At 46.5% G+C, this 21430-nt stretch overlaps 1 protein-coding gene across 1 annotated transcript in view; it reads right to left on the bottom strand.

Moving 5' to 3' along the window:
- DNAI1 (dynein, axonemal, intermediate chain 1) overlaps window positions 1-21430 on the bottom strand; it is a 139366-nt gene that overhangs the window by 31111 nt on the left and 86825 nt on the right. The window contains exons 17-18 of the mRNA XM_009334718.1: window positions 15791-15939; window positions 14799-14898 (exon numbers count right to left, since the gene is read on the bottom strand). Of these exons, the coding sequence (XP_009332993.1) occupies window positions 14799-14898; window positions 15791-15939 (249 nt within the window). The remainder of the gene's footprint in view (window positions 1-14798; window positions 14899-15790; window positions 15940-21430) is intronic.

Genomic DNA, 21430 nt, shown 5'->3' with positions numbered 1-21430 from the left:
TGGCATGGACCTCAGACCTGTGGCACTGATACAGCAGTGACACAGACCTGCTGCATCACCAACTGCACGATAATGCACATTTCATCATGACTCCAGAGGGAACAGTGGTAGTTACTCGAAAGAACATGTTAACTTAACATTACCTCCCAATAATTGCAGTTAGCTCCTGTCATTGTTACAGCCTGCAAAGGCTAATAAAACGTGATGTCCCTCTCTTCCCCGCTGCTGAAGCAAGCAGTCTCCAGCATGCTGGACTCCCACCTTGAATCCACCATGGAGAGTTTCAGCCTTATGTTTCTTTTCCCTTTTCTGTCTTCAGAAAAACTAAGGAAGGGAATATTTTATGCTAACAAGTACAGTGGGAATATGGGGGAAATTAGGACTGAACTACTTGTACATCTTCTGCCAGCTGTGTCTTGTTTACTAGCACTTAGGAGACAGATGAGACATATTATTTCAATATAATGCCATGCTCACAATTTGGATCTACAAATTATCTGAAATCTGACAGTGTTACGCTCTAAAAGCTTATTCCAAAGAGCGTGGAAGGTTTTGTATCAAATCAGTACATGTACTTTCCCATCACACAGCAATGAGTTGGTGAATTTTATCTGAATCCGTGTATAGCAAAGAGCTGGGAAATCTGCAAGCACATGTCCCAGGCAGTCTCATGTGCCGCTGTGTCTTCATAGGACTCAACATCTAGCAATTTGTTATGTCCTTGGTCTGGGAAGGAGAACCATGCAAAGGTTTTACAGATGCAGAAAACAAGATGAGGAAGAAACCCTCCAGACTGAAGTAAAATAAGACTTTTCCAGATGGGGAAGAGGAAAGTGGACAGGGTTCTCAGACATATTTTGAAGAAATCCATCACAGTTTATAATTCAAGAAGGGAATCCAAAGCATCAGCCACAGATGAGGATCTGCAGTTTGAAGAATCCTTCCCCAGTCAGCAAAAGCATAGGTGGAAAAAAAAATTCATTTTTGTCTGCTCAAAATATCAGATGCCAGCATTAAATTCTGAATCTAGACCTGACACTTGAGGTCTCACAGTCCAGTCAAAGTAATCCCAGTTTCCTGCTTCTAGGCATAAATGAAGGTGGCTGTCCTGGCTTGTACTTTACGCCTGCTGCCTTACAATCTCTGAAATGGAACAAGCTCTCTTTGAAGCATATCAGCCCCCCATGACCCATACTCACTGAAGATTTAATTGCTTGCCTTCACAGAATACATTTTTATTAATTTAAGGGCATGATGCACCACCACCACCCCGCCCCCACAATGGCGCAAGCTCAATTCTTAGTAACCTAAGAGCCTGGAAAATGCCCACTGCTTGAGTAGTGTTAATTAATCTAGAAAAAAAAAGCAACATGGAACTAGTGGCCAGGTTTCTTTTTGGCAGCCAGGTCTGCACTGCTGTTCTATAAGGCTGTCAATGTATCACACCTGCGCACCCTACCTAGCACTGCAGTGGAGAAAGATGGCATGTCTGAAGGCTCAGTGTTGGAGTGCTGAGCAATGCGAATTACTCTGGGTGAAGCTGTTTTTCAAAAATGTCACTGACAGCCCAGACAAGCACAATGCCTGGGACAAGAACTCAAAACCATCAGCAATGTGGAGAAGGTCAAAAGCAAACAAGTTTATGAATGTTCCTACAACAAAGCTCCTCTTTTATGAGCCTCTAAACAAATGGGCTTGTTTTCCCTTGCGAAGGGAATCATGGAAAAGAACAAACTGTTTCAGTTCTTCAGCTGGAAACATCAGCCTTATATCAGCTGTCAGATGCTCCAGATGGAGGGGTGGGCCACAGGCATTAGGAAGGACTTCAGAGGTTTTGATTTAGAGGCTGACAGGCACTCTCAGGAGAGAAGGAAACAGGGTCAGACCAACACTGTTATTGGCGCTTTGGGAGTAACCTGAAAGAGGCACAGGGCTTCCCACAACACTTGAGGCAGCTTAACAGCGCCGTAAAGTAGCAGAGCTGCATGTGACCAACACCATCTGAAGATCTGCCTGGGGCTTGGGGCAGGGTTTTCTGCCCAAAGAATGTGAGACTGAAAACCTGCAGCTCTCCCTTGAGGTTCCTAGTCCCATGAGCTGCCCTGCTGGCTCAGGTCCCAGGATTAAGGATTATGGAGTAGGATCCAGTTGGATTTCCCACCCCAGAGACTCACCAGCAGCACACAGCTTCTCTCCATCCCACTGCCCTGGTGGCCCCTATCCCTCCAGACTATAGATCACTGCTTACACACAAAGACAACCTCTCAAGTCTCGCAAGATGAGCCCTCTCTGAGTATATGACCCAGAGAAGTGCAACCATGACCCACAGAAGTGCCACCCAACCCCACATGTGACTCAAGTATCAGACTCATGGGGAGCCAGGATGACCAGAGCCAACACCACATCCAAACCCTCTCTGTGGAGAGCAGGTGCCTCCATAGGGCACCCTTCTCAGGGCAGGCACTCATCAAGCAGCAGCCAGATGAGAGCTGCCACCCAGACACTGTCAGGCAGCTGGTGCAAATTGGCATTTTTGATGAGGGATGATATTTGTATAACTTTCCACATGTGGCGGACAAGCATATTTACGTATTCACTGACACACAATGTGCCATGTTGTCCTGGGCTCCTACAGCTCACAGGGCAGGCGTGCTTCCATGCATCTGGGCCCTGATGCCTCACTCAGTACCATAGCACCACCCAGACTTTTAACACCAGGAACACAGCAAGGCAGTGATGCTTGTCAGAATGTGACACTTCACAGTTCAACAAATCCATGGGAAACACAGTAACTTGCTCAGGGTCCCTAAAGCAGAAAGTGTAACTTTGATGGGAAGGCAGCATATAGCAACATGGCAGTGCAGTGCCCTGTGCTGGGACACCAACTTGAGTTCTAATGGTACTGAGAACTGTGTAGGAACAAAAAGCATGTCAAAGCAGCATCCCTGTCACAGCTTACAAACCAGTGAGGGTCCCCCTGTGAATAGCCCCCTCTTTCCCAACATCTCTGCATGCCATTTCTTCTCATGCTGCCTAGGCTGGTCCCAGCACTTCCCTCCCTGCAGGTGCTGAGTTTAGAAACTACAGAGTGGAGGTTTCAAACCTCTGATTTTCAGCCCTCAAAAAGAGTTTCTACTGTGGTGCATGTCCCCAGAGAGGGAGCTGGAGCCTCCTGACAATAAACTTGCTTTTATCAGATACCTTCTGCAGATCCTGTAGAAGCAAATCAGGGACCTGCAGGGCGTGCAGCCCTGCTGCTTGCAGACCACGGCAGACACCTTCATTCTTTCTGCTAATAAGCATTCAGATAACAGGAAAGGGCATTTCAGTTCTTTTGTTACAGAGCCCTTAGGAACAACATGTGGCCACTTCCTTAGAGGGACATAAATCAGACTCCAAGAACAAGAAACCTGGGGAGAGGCACAGAGAAAGAGGCAAAAGAAATCTGAAAGTGTCTGAAATAGGAAAGTGCAAGAACTCTCCTCTGCTTCTCCCAGCTTAGCTACAGGTCCCCAGGGAGAATAAAGCATGGGGCAGTAACCAATGACTCCAACAGCTGTTTTATGTATGGTCCCTGTAAACCTGCGTGCCCACCCCAGGAAGTGCAGGAGGACATGTACCACCCTCCAAATGAAGCCCAAGCTGTTGAGCTAAGCAGTTCCTTCCAGCATGGGGATTTATGAGCTGGCATCAACAACTGTCAAAAGAAACCTAGACTCACAATACCAAAGTGCTGAACAGTCTGATGGTAGATAGGCCAGGCTCAAAGTAAACTTCTCCTTGATGGAAGGACAGTAACTCTATTAAGTCAGTAGCCCCTGAAAAGGGGCATTGAATTTAAGCAGATGCCCAGTCATCTCTGAGATGAGATCAGGTGAATCTTGCAGTCTCTGTCTGATGCTTTTTATTCAATAAGAACATTTGTAAATTACCAGCAGGGTAACAACAGAGCCTCCATGCTTGATGTACAGGCAATAACGGATCTAACTCTGCTGTGTTACAGTAGCAGAAAATATTTGACATAAATGAGCTGCTTTGATGCCTGACTCTCAAACAGCCAGAGAAGAAACCCAGCTTAGTTGCATCCAGACCAACAGCTCCTCTGTCTATGAATCATGCAAATGTATGCTACCTTCCAAAATCCCGCAGTTCCCCACTGAGGCTCCACACGGCTGCTCTGTAAGCATGGCACAGTGCACGTCTAAGGCTATTACTGTAGCTCCAGCATCAAAACACGTTCAGAGTTTTGAATATCTCGTGTCTCCCCACCCACTCTGCAAATTGCACTTACAGCCTAAAAGTCAGCCCAGGCTCTCATCTGCTCAGCAGCTCTGAGATGACTTGAACCCCTCTGTCCTTACACTCTGCTGTCACCCCCTGCCTTGCAGCACAGCAGCCTGGCAAGCCCAGGGAGGGAAATACCAGAGGATCTGGGGGAGAGCTGGACCCTCCAAACAGCACCACCCGAAAGCAACCAAACTCTCTGCCAGCAGAACAAACTACTTGACTTTTGTGGCCCATGAAGAAGGGAGCTGAAGAGCTACTCTGACCTACCCTGCCCTTATTGCATGCCTCGAACACACGCTGGGTCTGCAGTAGCTGCAGCCTTTGCTGTCCTATTCTTCCAGACTTACAAGCCTTCATTCCCCAGCAGTGGTCTGGGCAATGCTAGCATGCTCAAAAACAACCTGATGACAACCAGAACCAAGGCTGGGGGGAAATATATATATGTGTGTAAGAACAAGGCAGATGTACCTGGTAACTTGGCAACAAAGAATAAAATCAGTGCAAGAGCAAAAGGTGAGGGATAATTTAATATCATGCTGCCCTTTACCAGTTGACATCTCTCTCGCTGCTTGGCTTTCACTGTCCTTGTGATGGATTTACCTCATTTTCTTGACTGAATCATGACACCTCATCCATTTGCAAACTCCACAGATGATTTGTTTCAAACTCTCAGGTAATATATTTAACAAGTAGGCAGGCCACCCCCAGCCCCTGTCTAGCACCAAGACAGTTGCTGGAGCATCCTAAAGGCACTGGGCAGGCAGGGCAGCCCCAGCTTGCATCAAAGCCAAGCTGCCATGCAGTGGAGGCCTTACTTTGCATGATTTCTATACTCCCACTGCAGCCAGAACAGCCTCCAATACAGTTAATTTTCTCTAGGAGGACATTTTCAAGTTACAAATAAGGGTAAGACAGTCCTTGGTCCCTCTGACACCCAGGGGCAGTCAGGGGCTTGGCAGGAGGAAAGGAAACACGACTCAGAAAACATTCATTGCCTCCCTGCTTCTGCAATGATGACACAGGAAAGCTGGTCCTCGGCTGCCCCAATACCAGCACCAGACAGACCCTAAAATTCATGGGCTTTCACAGCACTTTCATGCTACTGGCAAAAGGACAGACCCCAGCTCTGTTACAGGTACGCTCAGAGGTAGCTCTGAGCTCAGGAGGATAAGCAGGCATCTATGAAAGCTGCTTTTTGGGCTGAGCTGGGTGAGCTTTGCCAGCTGGGAGCCGACTGCATGTCCCAGGGTACAGGAGAGGGCTAAGTGCATCCCTCTGCCCTGCAGCATCGCAACCCGCTGCTCCAGGGTGTGTGACACAGTGGGGAAGAGAACGTCTGTGTCACCTGGCTTAACTGTAGGAGCTGCTTCACTGTAGGGCTACATCTCTCTGCTTTCCCTCATTCAGTAAGAACTGGGTCGCTCACAATTTGACATGGTAGGAAAACAGCATCAGCCTCAGCTGATTTGACTCAGCTCCCACAAGTCAGTAAAAAAGCAAAGCCTCAGCACTTAGATGAGCTGCTATTCATTCAGACAGGCTGAGGACCGTTTGACCTCTTCTGGAAACCATGTTACGTTGTTTTACAAGAAAGTGCTTGTTTATCCCAGCCAATTTCCTTGTCAGTCACCACTTCTGCCAGCCCAGCTCTGCTCTGAGAGTCTCAGTGATTAGGGTAATCTCCTTCATGTCTCGGTCCTGCACACTTCTGAATGTTGTTATCTGGTGCTAAATAGCTGATACATCCTGCCCTGAGCTAGTTGCACTTCAGTTTGGTCTAATATGATTGTCTTATTTTGCCCGTGACTCTTTTTTTTTCCTCTTTAACATTAATAGCATGCTTTGGAATGAATCATAAAGCCTCTTTCTGCTCTTCACTTTTGTACTAAATTTAATGTTACTTTCCAAATCACTTCTGAAAGGTGAAAGTCAAACAGAGAAACTAATCTGTGCTGAACTCATGCAATAGCTAGGCTGATGATAGCAGCCAGTACCTATGTGCTATGCTGCAATCCCTTCTGCAACAGCAGAGATGACCCTTCCTTAGAAACCAGCATCCGAAGTCCAGCCTGAGCCCTGGTTGTGCTCATGGGGTGACTCTCCCCTGTGTCTCCCACGGTTTGACTCAGCAGCACAGTGTTAGCGAGAGCACGGCAGTGCAGGTAGTCCCCAGCCCCAGCCTCCCTTACAGTCCTGCTGCTCCCCCAGTTAGTGCCCATTTCATACTGCACGTTTGGTTTGTGTCTTTATTGAATTTCATCTCACTGATTGCAAATTGCTGCTGAGGTTGTTGAGCTCATTTACAATTTCAGTTCTGGTACCAAAGCACTTGTAAGTCCTGCCCGCTTAGTCCCCCCACAACTACCGCTGGGTTTCAGCCCCAGCCCCAGCCCCTGAAGCATCCCTAGCTGCCCTGCACACTCTGCTGAGGACGACTTCCTTCGTGCCACATCCACCTTCTCACCTGCCTTGTAGTTTGCCTATGGGCTTGTGCCAACAGTGCTCCCGAAGTCAACCTGTAAGTATGTATTACATCTCCTTCCTCTGATCCACCAGGCCTGTTACTCTCAAGAACGGTATTAGATCAGTGTTATGTGATATGACCTTACTAAAGCCTTACTAGAGTGGTGGTTCCTTGACCTACCAGTGCTTACAAATAGACCATTCAATGATTTGTCCCAGGATCTTTCTGGATAGCATATTTAGGCTGCCTAATCTCTCCTGCACTGTCATGCTCCCAAATACTGGGCAAAGAGTCTTTCCTCCAGTCCTCTGACACTTCCCTACTCTGCCATCCTATCCCAAATACCTGGTGAAGAACAGGGAGACTGTTTCAACCAGTCCCTTACGTGCCCCAGGGCAAATCTCCCAAAGCTATGCTACGTGAATACATCCCAACTGTGCCAGTCCCCCTGCGCTCTCTCTACTGTGACCCACAGCCCAGTCCCTGATGTCAGGCTGAAACCATGTCCTCATAGACTAGGACCAAGCTCCATCTCTTCACACATTGGCAGGGTCCTGGCTATGCCCCACCGCGCAGCGTCAGCACTGGAGGCTGGGGCATGGGTGAAGGCAGGCAGTTGCAAAAGCAAGGGCAGCATCAAGTCTGACGGGAGAAGCAGTCACTGCTCTCTGCCACCTGCAGCCCCGCAGCAGGCCAGCAAAGCTGTTCATAAGGCAGATATCAAACTGTCCCGGTTTGGAGACTCGCATTTAAATGAACCAGTACAGATTTCAGGTCATTATAAAATGCCAAGCAATAAACATCAAGGTTCAGGAGCTGCTGTCTCTGTACAGGGGGAGGGGGCAGACAGCTGGAGGCTCTCAGTGGCCCTAATGCCAATTGTCCTCACTTACAAATTGAAACCTAAGTGAGGGGTCATTTTTAGCAGTGGCTGATAACAAAGAGCAGAGAGGCACCTTTCTAAACTCTCACAGATACTCCGGATGGGCTCTGTGCCCCCAGTAGGTTTTTATGCAAAGTCTAACAGGTGAATCAATGAAATCTTTGGAGATGGTGCCCAAGTCATTTTTCCACTCACATATGTCCACGCAAGCAGAAAAAGGCAAACTTGGTTCCTGTGTGGCTGAATGAACTAGTTAATCTCAGCAAGCGGGTTTTGTCAAAATGCTGTATTTCATAACGTGAAAAAGCAATAGCTCTAGTAATGAAAAACCGGCCTGCAAGCTTCTGTGTAAGAAACAATTCCTGCAAAGCCACTGACAAAAGGGGTTTAAATTTATCAGTTTGACTTTGCACAGAAACCAACTCCTGTCCTGACAAAGTCACTTCACCTGCAACTCAGTAGCTAAGGGATGTGAGTAAGCAGTAGTGTCCTGAGGTGCCTGATGCACATCTTGAGGCTTGGAGCACCCTTTGATGGGATGGGAGTTGCAGCAGTATAGAGGTGAAGGATCAGACCCTGCAGGGACAAACCAAAGTCTTCCAGGCCAGCTTTATTCCCTAAAAGCAGCTTCTAGGGGAAAGAAATGCCAGTGCACAGAGAGCCTCGTGGCTGAGGGAGGAGAAGGGAGGACGGCCCGACCAGCACAAAGTAGAGGCAGCATTAATTCCAGGGACTCTGCCCATCTAACTTATTGAGCTTTGACATGCCACCAGCCCTTGTTTTAAATCAGACATAAGTCTGCCCAGCAGTCCACATCAACCTCAAAGATTCAGCAGGGAATAAGAAAGAGCCTTTTAGGTTTTGTGGCAGAAGAAAATGAACAGTTCTACTGGAAAGCAACCACTTACGCTATGAATGCAATTTCAAAGCCATTTTAAGAAAGCCCCTGCCCACTTCAGCCTACTCAAAGGTCCTTCTGGGTGACAGCAAAGGGACCTGCACTCATTTAGTGTTTTCACACCCCAGCAATTGCCCCGGCCATGGTGCAGAGAGCCAGGAGATGTCTCATCCAAGCCCTGCAGAGCTAGCGGTGGCCCCATAAGGCATGGATAAACCCCATGGACTACTGCAGAAGAGTAGGAGGAAAGACTCAGACAAAGCAGGGAGATCTGTAGCTGCGAAGGCTTCACAGTCCTGACTCCCCTGGGCAAAAGCATCGACCGATGCTGAGAGGTCTGCTGGCACCCCTGATTCATGCCCTACAAGGGGAGGCAGGATTAGGTCCAAAATACCCAGTGAAATACTTGCAAAGCTGGAAGGCTTAGCAAGCCTCTTATCTGCAAAATCATTCATGCTTTTAAAGACAGAGATTGGCTTTTGCTGCTGGTCAGTGCTAAATGGGCAGCAAGTCTCTGCAAATTGCTCACACACATGCCAGCACTAAACAAGTGTTTCTCTCCTAGCTGGGAAAGGATGGGTATGAAGACAACAAGCATTTCTTCAGCATCTTATCCTGTAAGAGAGATACAACAGGAACCTGGTCTTCAAGACTTCTCATACAAAATAGTTGTTCAGTAAAGTATGTTTATATAAGCAGGAAAGGGCACACTCACTTTCTGAGCAGCACAAAGCATTAGCTAATTTCCTGAAGGTTTGGGTCATTTCAAGTATTTCACATCTTAAAAGGTCAACAGCTTCAGTAATGGGGAAAAGCCCTGGAGCATATGTCTGAGTGGCTTTCTCTGCAGAGTGCACACTTGGATGGCATTTATCTTGAGGTTATCAATATTTACTAAAGATGGCTATAACATCACCTTGCTCTTGCTGCATTAGTCATGAAGGACACAGACCACAAAAGCATGAGAGCAAATAGACTTGTACTTAGTGCATGCTCCCAAGCCTGTTGTAAAACCCCTGGGATCCTCCTTCTCACACAAGGACATTTCATAGCATCACGGGGTTAGAAGGTAATTCAGGTTGGAAGAGACTCCCAGAAGTCTCTACTCCAACCTCCTGCCCAAAGCAGGGTCAGGTCTGAAGTCAGATGCGGTTGCTCAGGGGTCTACCTGATTGGGTCCCAAGATCAGACTGGGTCTTGAAAACCTCCATGGACAGAGATGGCACAACCTCCCTGGGCAAGCTGTTCCATTACTTGACTGCCTTCACAGTGAAAGTTTTTCCTTATATCCAGTCCAAACCTCTCATTTCAACTCATGTCAGCTGTTGTGTCTCATCATCCTTTCATGCACTGCTGTGAAGAGCTTGGCTCTAGCTTCTTGATGACCTCCTTGTAGGCACTGGCAGGCTGCTGCTGGGTTTCTTCTCCAGGCTGAACAAGCCCAGCTTGACCATGCCATTACAGCCATTGCATGGGGCAGTTGTGGCCAACAGCCTGGAATCCAGCCGTCTGGGGACACTTATGATGTGGGTGTCTCTGGCTTTTTTAACAGGGGTAACAATTCATGCCTGAATTCAGCACAAGAAAGCATCTGTGTGCCCGGTGTGAGCCAGGCGTGGAGGTTTGCGGCATTGCCCCTGTACAGCACAACTTGCCAACACCATTTACTTACTTCCATTAAATAAGGAAAAGAAGCCCAAGAAGGAAATTTCAGGTATGATTCCCACTTTTACATATTTCAAAAATTTTTTTTCTGCTTTAAGCGTAAGTTTGAGATGGCCTTAATGCAAACTTCCAAAGACAAATTCTGCTGAATGCTGCAGGGAATGAATTCCACCCTCCCCATTTCTCTGCCCTCTGTCCTTACGATAAGCTGACCAACATCCCCAGATTTCCTGCACCCTAAATGTAGGAGTCAGGCATCCAAATACACCTCCACATTTTTTTATTTCCAAAGCAGGTCTCTCATCCCAGCTAGCCTTTTTCTTCATTTCAGGCTTTTACCATTTACAACCTAAACTAAACTAGGTGTTCTCTAACCTCATTTCATTTCAGTGCTAATCACATCAGTATCTGCACCCAGGTCCCTGTAGCAGATGGCCTGGAGGGACCACAGACCTGCTGCCAGCCAACAAGAGCTGCAGGACTCATGTTTAGAAATAACAGATCTCTCCACCTGTCTGCTTTAGGAACCACTGTGGAGTCTTCAAGAAACACAAGTGTCATCTAAAATGCAATAGCAGAGCACAACTGCAGTGGACTTAGCACACTGAAACCAAAGCTGAATGCTCTATAGCAACCACTCTGGGTGCATCAAGCAGAGACTAGCTTCCATAAAAGCAGCTGGCTGTCCAGTCCTTTTAAAATCAGGCCACTTATTTAGGCACCTAGTTATAGAACTGGGATTTTTTTTTTTTTCCAGGCGGTGTTGGCATGGATGTGCATATCTCAGTGATCATTTTATTTTATTTCAATTTTCATTGCGAATCATTTATGCTCATTCTGAAATAAAATGGCCATCAGGCAGAGCAGGAGACTAAGGAAATTACCCAGAACATGATAAAGAGCAATAGTAGCAGTTAGTATCCACCGCACCAGCAGCAGAACAGGTTATTTATGAAGAGGTGGTGCTGTCCAAAGCAGATGCCCAGCTGCCAACACACACATTTTATCATAACATATATTTATATATCATAACCCTGATATTTACAGCTTTTCTTAAATCCCCACCTCCTGGATTCATGGGGATTAAGAGATTTTTAGATTCTAAAATGCCCCAATTTCCAAGTCAGTCTTAGGAGTTAGGGGGCTGATACACACATTTTGAACACATAGCATCAGCTTGAATAAGGAAATGTGGTTTCCAAAATATGGCAGGTATCCCTTTAAGACTGCAATTAGGGCCTGATTTTGAAACTACCTCCAGGCAACCTTCAAGTTTTGCAGGCATAATTATGTGCAAATGCAAAGCTAGAGGCTGTTTATGAATAGGAGGCCTTTAATATTTTATTTTCTGGCTGCACATCCTGTAGCTTTCTGTATCCTGTTACTGTAGATTTTTTTCCCAGCATTAATGGAGACTGTCCTTTGTGAGGCACTGAGTTATTCCCAAGAAGTGTGCTCTGCTACAAAGTAGAATATGTCCAGGAACAAAAAGGCTGTAAACAACTATTTATTCCACTTCCACTGCAGATCTAGAAGGTTCTGTTCAAAAGTGAAACTAAACCATGTCTCAGACACACCCTGCTGGAACCAACATGGTTAGTGGCTAACACAGAGGCCCAGGATTTCTAACAGCTTGTCTTGGTTTCAGCAGGGACAGAGTTAATTTCCTTCCCAGTAGCTGGTACAGTGCTGTGTTTTGGATTTAGGGTGAGAACAATGTTGATAACACACCGATGTTTTAGTTGTTGCTAAGTCATGCTTGCACTAGTCAAGGAGTTTTCAGCTTCCCATGCTCTACCGACTGAGAAGGCTGGAGGTGCACAAGAAGCTGGGAGGGGGCACAGGGGGGGACAGCTGACCCAAACTGGCCCAAGGGACATTCTATACCATATGGCGTCACGCTCAGTACATAAACTGGGGAAGCTGGCCGGGGGGGCCGCTGCTTGGGGACTGGCTGGGTATCGGTCAGTGGGTGGTGAGCAATTGCATCATGCATCACTTGCTTTCTATATTATTTTATTGTTATTATTATCACTATTTTATTTTATTTCAATTATTAAACTGTTCTTATCTCAACCCACGAGTCTTCTCACTTTTACTCTTCTGATTCTCGCCCCCATCCCACCAGGGGCGGGGAGAGTGAGTGAGCAGCAGTGCGGTGCTCAGTTGCCAGCTGAGGTTAAACCACGACACAGCATCAGTCCTTGCCAGCCTACTGCAATGGGAAGGCAGCTCTTGCCTTGACTTTTCATGCTAGGCAGCCCAATTCGGGGCTGCTCCTGGCTGGTGGCCACCAGAGTGTGGGATTAAAGGCATAAAGCAGACTTTGGGAGTTTGGGGTTAAAGGCATAAAGCAGAATTAGATCCTACTAGATTATGATCTAATTAGGATTACTGAATTGGATCCAAGGTAGGGTAGCCAAGGTGAGATACCCTGGGTGCAGTGCTGCCAAGTCAGTCAGTCTTCAGGTTCTTATCCATAGCCTCATACAAACTCCAGGCCCATGGATGCTGCAGTTAATGTGACTCTGCAACAACACAACTAGAGTCACTGCAGCAGTGGCTAGGACAAGCTAGGGGTGGGATGGAAAGACCCTGTTGCACAAACTCTTGCCAAGTCCATAGGAGCTTCTCTGCAAGAGGTAAAGCTCTGACAAAGAACCTGGCCCAAGTGAGTAGCACGAAGCATCCCTAGAGATGAGCTATCACTGCAGAAACATGACTACATGAATAAGAAATCCAAGTACGCCCAGTGTTTACTGTCCATCTGCTCATGCTGCCCAGGACGTATCGATGCCTGCAGACATCTCCATCCTCTTCCCCACAGTTAGGCATCAGGACACAGCTGTGGTACCCACAGTTCTCTGTACTGCTCACCCCAGCACTCAATCAAAGCTGTGACTGTCAGCAGGACCCTTGCCAGGTTTGAGGGCACACAAAACTTCACTTGTGGAAAACAAGTCCGAGGATGTGTAACACTGAATGCATTCCTTTCATTCATGCAGTCCCCTCATTTGGTATATGGGAGAATGTGGACAGACAGATCCATGAACAAAGGGCCCAATCCTGACACTGCCTGCACGGGAAAAGCATCAACACTGCTTTCTGTAGGCTGTGGCACCCTGAGCTTCCCAGGGAGACCAGGTGCCCCAGTGAAGAGATTTCTGTTGCTTAGCTTGGGAGAGACAAATTCACAGCCTGAGCCAGTGTATCAGTGAAATGAATTTTTTGCTGTAACATAAAGGTTAAACTGCAGTAAAGTTGCCAAGGCATCAATTCAATGATAGAGATATATAAAGGCCATCTTTTTGCTAGAGTAATTTGGCCAAACTGCACAGACTTTCCAATTTATACCAGCAAAACATACAGCCCATGGTGACAGAGCAATATGGTCTTACAGTACAAAAACAGTGTTGATGGATAGCTACATACCCTGGCTACTTGCCAGGCCCAAATTAACCATCTGAGCTACTAGGATGGATGGCTAGGGGCAAAAATATAACTGCCATCATCTCAATATTAGGACTGGTCTAAGTACTTCATTACCAAATCATTACTCTTGGAGACAGCCTCACACAGTGGAAAAATGTTCATTTTATTTAATTGGAACACAGTTCTATTGGCTGACCCTAGGCATATTACTATAATTGATTTTTTAATATCAATATAAGTATTTAACCAATTTATTCTATTGTTTCTCTATACCTTGGAGGTTCAGAACCAATGCCCTGATGTCAGCTTGTACTAGGGACGCTCTGATCTGGAGAATCATCTCTCCATCCCCAGGAATGCACTGGTTAATAAGCTGATTTCACATAGAGGGAGATAAGTGTTTTTCTCCTGGCATGTGCAAGCTGCACACCTGCACTGATGTCATCAACACGAGAGCAAGCAGGGACTTGCATGCATTTGCAACACCTACCTTAATGCAGCAGAAGCAGCGCTGGGAAGGAGTGAGCAATTCATGCCCAGGGATATGCATGCCCAGGGCAGGAAAGCATGGGAAAAAGCAGCCTGTTTCCTGAACTCCACTTTCCTCTTTGTCCTCTAAGTAAGAGGAGCAAACTAGGACTGCAGGGAGGTTTGGCTTGCTTATGCTAGAGGTTGGGGGGGCTTGGCCCTCAAGAAGCACCTGTGCTTAGAGGAGAGGGCCCACATGCATTTCTGATGGGTTTGTCAAGGCTGCAGCAAGATGTGCAGCTCATCCTCAGCATCTGCTAAAAGCCCTCTGATTTGTGATTTAACATCAGCTGTTTGCATGATTGGGCTGCAGCTGAGAGATTTCTGGCCCTGTTGCTTGTAGGGGTGTGGTAGACCTTAGGGGGAGAAGGAGTAAGAAATGCTGCTGACCAGGTTTCCTCATCTCTGTTGCTTTATGAATTGTGTCCTCTGTAATCAGACTGAGCAAAAAGGAATTAATAATTTTAGGGCCTTGAGCTACCAAAATGACCCTGCCATCCTGAGGCAAGCAGCTCAGGCAAGCTGCATCTACAGCTCCCCGAGACACTTGGCCAGGATTGGGCTGACCTGTCCCCATACTCAACCCTAATCTCCCTTGACTTTCAGCTCAAATCAGAGCAGTGTTGCTCCCAGCCTCTCACCTTGCCATCAGTGGTGACTGCAGCAAAGACCGTGGAGGAGTAAGGGGACCATGCAACGTCCCCTACAGCAGAATTCAGGTCATAAATAAACATCGGAGTCCTGCAAAAAAAGACCCAGGGAGAAGAACTCATTTGAACACATGCCACTCTGGAAGTGAAACATTGAGCTATAAACACTTTGATGCTGCAGCCTGTGTTGTTCAAGGCCAGCTGCAGAAGTGGGAGATGGGGTATTTCTCTATGCCAGATACCAGCCAGGGTCTGAGCCAATGGCAAAGCAAAGCTGAGCATCAACCCAAATGGATTGGGATTGGTCCAGCTGCAATGAGAAGAAAGGTAGCATGTTTGTTTCTCTCCAAAAGCATTTTGAAAGTTTCCCCCCAACACACACAGCAAGATGGAGTCTCTCTGGTTAATAATCATACAGGAAAAATTTATTTTCCCTCTCTGTCCTTCTGACAACAACATTGAATATTAGAGCAGTATTGGCAACAGGAAATATTTGACTCTGACTGATTTACAACAAAATCAATTTCCTGATTGAAACCAGACATTCCTCAACCACTAACCCTGAACTGCATTATGTATTTTTAAATTTTCCAATTTTTTGTTGCCTCTCTGGCTCTTAGGAGGTGACTGGCCCCTGAGGCCATAAGCCAGGCCCTGACATTTCTCTATAGTATGGCTCCAGAAGAATAAACTTGCCATAGTAGGTCCTGCCTGAAGAAAGCCAGGTCCAAAGCAAAGCAGTAAGGCTCTGTCCTGAGCTGCACTGCTTGGCAAGTTCCTGGGGCAGCCAATGCTAAATCTTATACCTCATACTTAGGGAGTACAAATCTGAGTCACCAGCCCCAAAAACGGAAATAAGAGAGCAATTAGCAGTATCAACACTTAAGAGGGAAACTGAGACTGAGGTATGAGCAGAGTCGACACATGCAGCTGGCATGTCAGGCTGGACCTCCCCGCCCACGCCAGGACCCAGCAGGACGTACTTGATGGTGTGATCCCAGATCTTGACTGTCCAGTCAGAGCTGCAGGAAATGAAGACTTTCAAGTGGTAGGGATTCCAGCTGACGGAGTCCACAGCCATGTGATGGGCTTCAAACACATCCAGAAACTGGCTTGAATAGTATTTTGAACACTGCAATGGAAAGAACTAGTCAGTAATCTGAACTAGACCTTCTTCTGGAGCTCATATTCCTGCAGAAAGTTGCCTCTGAATACTTGTATGGCCTCCCAGGCCCTTCTGGGCTGGCTGGAAAGAGGTGGCTGGTACCCCAAGGTGCTACAGAAACAATAATTTAGCACATGCTGTTTCACCCCACTTGCAGGCAACACCGAGCTCCCCTCTGCAATACACAGAAGTGAGAATTGAAGTTGTCTGGTTGGATTTACAGCCAGAGACAGGCCCCAGAGGCCCATTCTCCACTGCAGGAGCTCCATTGCCTTCCTGCCAGCCCGGGCTCCTGCCGTGCCTCTGTAAAGGCTCTTGGGAAAGGCAGGGGAAAATGGCTCTTGTGTTGCTCAGGAGCACACAGCACTGTGTGCTTTTGAAGTGTCACAGTTAAAACCTCCAGTAACGGTGCTCTCAGCACAAGAATGACCTGTCAGACCCTTTGGCTCTAAGGATTTTGGGAACATGCCAAAAGTCCCTTCCCTGCCATCACCCTGCGACAGCCTGCTCCGAGAGCCTGCCTGATCACACGGCTCTGCAGCTCTTTCTCTTGTGCCACTTGTGACTTCCCAGAGGAGTGTGAGAACCACAAGAGGTTGGCCAGCACTCAGGCATGTCCCTGACAGGCAGGTGGCCCACCCTGTACCCCAGCCAACAGCAGCCTGTGAACTGGGCAAACCCTGCACATGCATGCGAGGGTCAGGCCAGCAGCATCACAGCTGCAGGTACTACTGAATGGCAAAATGTAGGATGTGTGCAAGAGCTGGAAAACATTTGGGAACCCTGGAAAAGTCACTTTGTGTATGAGCTCATGAAGGCGGGGAGAAATTACAATGTGCTTGTCTGCACTAGCAGAATACGGGACTCAATCCAGACCCTGTCAATTCTGTGTACACAGAAAAATGAGATTATCCTCCCCAAACCTCACCCCCTCCAAGGGGAATGGAGGCTTCCTTCGCTAGCAACAAGGACCTCATCTCACAAGTAATGTCCGCTTGGTTGTGTTCTCACACACAGGCTGTATCCGCACAGCAGGTTGGGGTTGGTTTCAGGATTTTCTGTTAGTCTGCCTCGGTAGTGTCACTACAAGGACTTTTCAGCACCTTTCATTACTCCCTAATGAATGCAGCAACACATCATCTGCTCTAGCAGCAGGATCGCTGAAGTGTTACATGACTTTAATTCTTGCAAACCAAAGCTCTAACTAATCATAAGGCTTAACAGTTTATTACACGACACTCGCTATCTGGGTACTCAGACCTGTTTTCTTCTGATGCCCTTGTGCACTGGTGCAGGTACTGGATTGAGGGCGCTAACCTATTCACACAGCAGCAGCTCCTGCATCCCTGGGAGGCTTGCTGTGGTAGGAAACAGGAACAAGAAAGTGGCTCATGTCCCACTGAGATTTACTGACAGTGTCTATAGCTTGCTAATAGTTTGGTGCATACTCTATCTCTGAGTTACTGTCCCTGTGTGTAATTATGGGACTGAAATCTCCTTTAATGGCATGTTTCATAACTTTACTTCATAATTCTTAATGTTCAGCCACCAGGAAAACTGGTACTTGGCTTGTTTTGAAAGTCACTTTGCTGGGAACAGGCAGAATGGGTCACGAGTAATTAACACAAGAGAGAAGCTGCTTTATCCATCTGTCCTTCCAAGTACGTGGATTGAAGGTCCTTAATACCTGAGGACTTTGAAGAGTGAGATCCTAACCAGATTTGTCTGCATCCAACAGAACTGTAATGCTCAGCGCTGCTTTTAAAGCCTTGTCGGGGCTGAGCCCTTGATGAGTGCAGCTCTCCAGGCACGGGTACGGGAGGCCTGTCATGCTCTGGGATGTGCTGATCCACAGCACTGGCTTTGAAGTCTGCAAGTCTGGCCCAGAGCTGAGGCCCAGGCCTCAACAGGAAAGGGATCTGCGGTTTTACTGTGAAATCAACAGCAAAAAGGGTTCTGTAGGGCAGATGCCTGGCTATGTCCCTTGTGAGAAATGAACCCTGCGTGCCTGCTTTAGCCTAAAGCCATACACAGTGCTGTGGCAGTGCCTGCCAGCCCCACACCGTGTTCACCCCAACCTTTGGTATTGTCTCTGATGTGCGAGACAGGGCCATGTTCTTCCCAAGATGCTTTTTGAAGAAACACCACAAACTTGAGAAAAAGCTCAGAAAGAAGTATGACTTTAATGAATAAAAGAGTTTCTGAGCTAACTAGAACTGCTGGCAAAGTATTCCCCTACTATTCACTTTAAAAACCCTACAGTTATTAGACACATGTCAGGATGAAAACAAAACCACTGGAAAATGTGACGCCTAACTCCTGACAAGACAGCTTTGAAGAGGATGAGTAGATTCAGGGAGCAGGCATTTGTGCAGCCTGTTTGATCTTCTAGAGCACTGCTCCAATTTGATAAGAGTGCTTTTCTCCTATTTAAATGGTGGTAGATGTGTGTGAATAGTAAATGGTATTTTTATGATGAGATAGGAAAGCAAGAATGTGTCTGTGGCAATACAGGAAACCAGTACAAAGATGATTGGTGTCAGGGTTACAAAACATAGGGGAGGAATACTGGGAGGAAAGGAGAACTCCAAGGACACAAAATTTATGAATAATCTTCATTAACAGCACTTCAGTTTACGCTAGACATTAGCCTGGCAGAAAACTCCTCCACATCCATGGTGAATGGATGGCTATTAGTTAGAGGGTTTCTTTAGTTCACTAACAGAAACATTGAGACTCTAGACAATATAGAAATAAAAAAAATAGTCTTTTTCAAAGGGGGTTTGTATCTGGCAACAGGAAGAGTACTGCCCAACACTGGCACTCCCAGGCAGATCAGGACACCCAGCTGCTCTTCAGAAACCACTGACACAAACATGTCCCATGTTGTGGACAGGTGTTACCAGCAACACCAGAGGGTCTCCTTGGTTTTTGCTCAGTGCCTTCTTGTAGAGATCTGCAACAGAAATGCTAAGATTTCTAGAAAGGCTTACAAATGGAAACAGAGGCATGTGAATGCATTGGGAGAAACAACAGGAAATGGTAAAAGAAAGAATCTGTGTTAACTGATGGCAAATGCAGTCAGTCAAGTGACAAGACAACTGGACAGAACAAATAGAAGCCCCAAAGATAAGGTGGTGAGAAGATGAGGAACAGAACTCAAGCCATAAAATATCCAGACAAGGAAAACAACTTTGCCTAAGACAAAGCAAGACTAGACACTGAGGCAAACGATGTCTCCATTACTAAAGGGTCACTGGAAGTCGGAACCTGTCCAGAAACCAGTTTGTTGTCATCATTTAAAGAAAACGTAAGAGATGTGATACGGATTCAACAGCCAGCATCTTTTGTCATCTGTATAACCACAAGAAATCCTGTCCTGACCACACTAATACAAATGTCCTGGTGCTTGGTATGAGAGAATGAGTGAAATTAGTTTTGTTTAAAATTAGAATCACCTTTTCCTTCTACACAGTCTTGCACTGAGTTTTATTATATTCATTTGTTACACTCTCAAGCAAACTGCCTAAGACTGAAAAAAACCCTTCTGACATGAATATATTCAAATCTCATCACAGTTTTTCTGTTGAAGCACTGTTTATTAAGAAGTAATTCTGACCAAAGAGTTGAAGCCACAGTAATGTTTCAATACGAATCTCAGAGACTATACTTTTTGATACCAAAGCTGAACAATTTCTAAACAGCAAATAAGATATGCAAAGAGAAAGTTTTGCATTACAGAATCATATTAATACAGAAACAGTTTCTCCTCTACGTAAAAGGGCAATAGATAGGTCTGTGTGTAATTAAGATAATGATTTCTTGGCTTCAGAAACACTATTAACTAAGCCATTGTAAAAAATTCACTGTAATTGTTCTGCAGCTAAAGAATTAACATATTATCATGCTATTTGTGGGCATGCCTCTGAAAAAAATGCCTCTGTGAAGTTCACTTTTCAATTTATTTAATACATAATCTAAAATTTGCCCCTTGTGGAGAGCAGCCCATGTTTGATCCCTGACTCGTACAGCATGTAAGCAGTCTATTCCTCTCACTCAACGTGCAGTGGCAAGGGCAAGTGCAGCACAGAGACCCGAGCAGCTCACTCCTGCTCAGTGCAGCCACAGGACCCAAGGGCTGCTCAAACGGCTGCAGGACTGTCACTGTCCTCATCTTTCGAGCAGAGCAAGTCTCTGGGAGGAAGTCCACAGGTAGCTCCAGTAATGGGTTCAAACGTGCAGTGTTTCAATAAAGGGTGTGATGAAGGTGCGTGGTAGTCCTTGACAAATGTCTGGAGCAGCAGTTGATCCCAAAACTTTTGAAACTGCTTGTAGCAAACTCTTGGGGGGATGCTAATGGTGCAAGCACTCTTCCCTCTGTTTTTGTGGATACTATGGAGGCCTGCTTGTGCTAGACACAAGATTTCTCTTCCGTGTGCTAGCCTATACAATCTGATGGAAGATTGCCTCATGCTGCCCATGGGAATACCTGAGTTTTATAGGGCAGTGTTGCACAATGTGAGAGTGGTCCCACTTTTCGCTAAGGCTCACCAATGCAGGAATGTTTTGTTGCTTGCCAGTAACCCTGAAATCAGCCTTAGCACCAATAAAAATCCTGTATAACAGCATCTCTCTGCATTTGTCCACCCAAGAAGTGGTTAAAATATCTGCGTGGCTTCATGGCTGGGATCACTCCTTATGTTAAAACGCCATCCTAGTTCTAGTTTCACTGAAGATCATCCAAGGCAGGAACACCTACAGCTTTGTCAACGCAAATGCTGCCAAATTCTGTTCCTATTCAGTCCTCCTCCATGAAGGATTTCCTTTGCTCTGTAACTCAGCCAGGACACCAGCCTAAACATTTCTCCTGAAGGTTAACTGGTGGCCCCCACCTAACACTGACATCCACTGTCATGCTCACTGACATCCATCACTCACCTAAGCATAGAGGAAGTTAGAACATGTGGTTCCTTTTGATCAGGACTAGACACAACAGTACCCAAACAATTTGGAGTACAATACTCAGGGTACCAACTCCCATGGGCAACCAGCCAACTCAGAACATCTGCCCATGACTGAACAGATGCTTTGTATCCTGAAAGCATCAACAAAAAGCCATTGCACCTACTTCACTGCCCATCACCCATCAGCCCAGCGGGGGGGCTGGGCTTCTCCCACCTCCCTTCTGCACCTGTCTTGTCCAAGGCAAGTGAGCACTACTCAGAAATCCTCCCTAGATACTTCCTTGGCAGAAGGAGAGATTTGAATCAGCATCATCCCTTTGGAAGGGATACATATTTTTTAAGTCTGGCTTGCCTAAATGATTGATACTGATTTCAGAATACGATTTCCTTTGGGTTCTTTTTCTCTGTTTTGTTTCCCTTTTGCAGGCAGGACATGGGGAAGGATCTTACAGCATCCTCTAAGGATGGCCGGATGGATCTGCTCTGCACGTCAG

Source organism: Pygoscelis adeliae, unplaced genomic scaffold (genome assembly GCF_000699105.1).
Source record: "Pygoscelis adeliae isolate BGI_AS28 unplaced genomic scaffold, ASM69910v1 Scaffold442, whole genome shotgun sequence".
NCBI classification, from domain to species: Eukaryota; Metazoa; Chordata; class Aves; order Sphenisciformes; family Spheniscidae; genus Pygoscelis; species Pygoscelis adeliae.
Note: the sequence above shows the minus strand (reverse complement) of the source record. Positions and strands in the feature narration are given on the sequence as shown.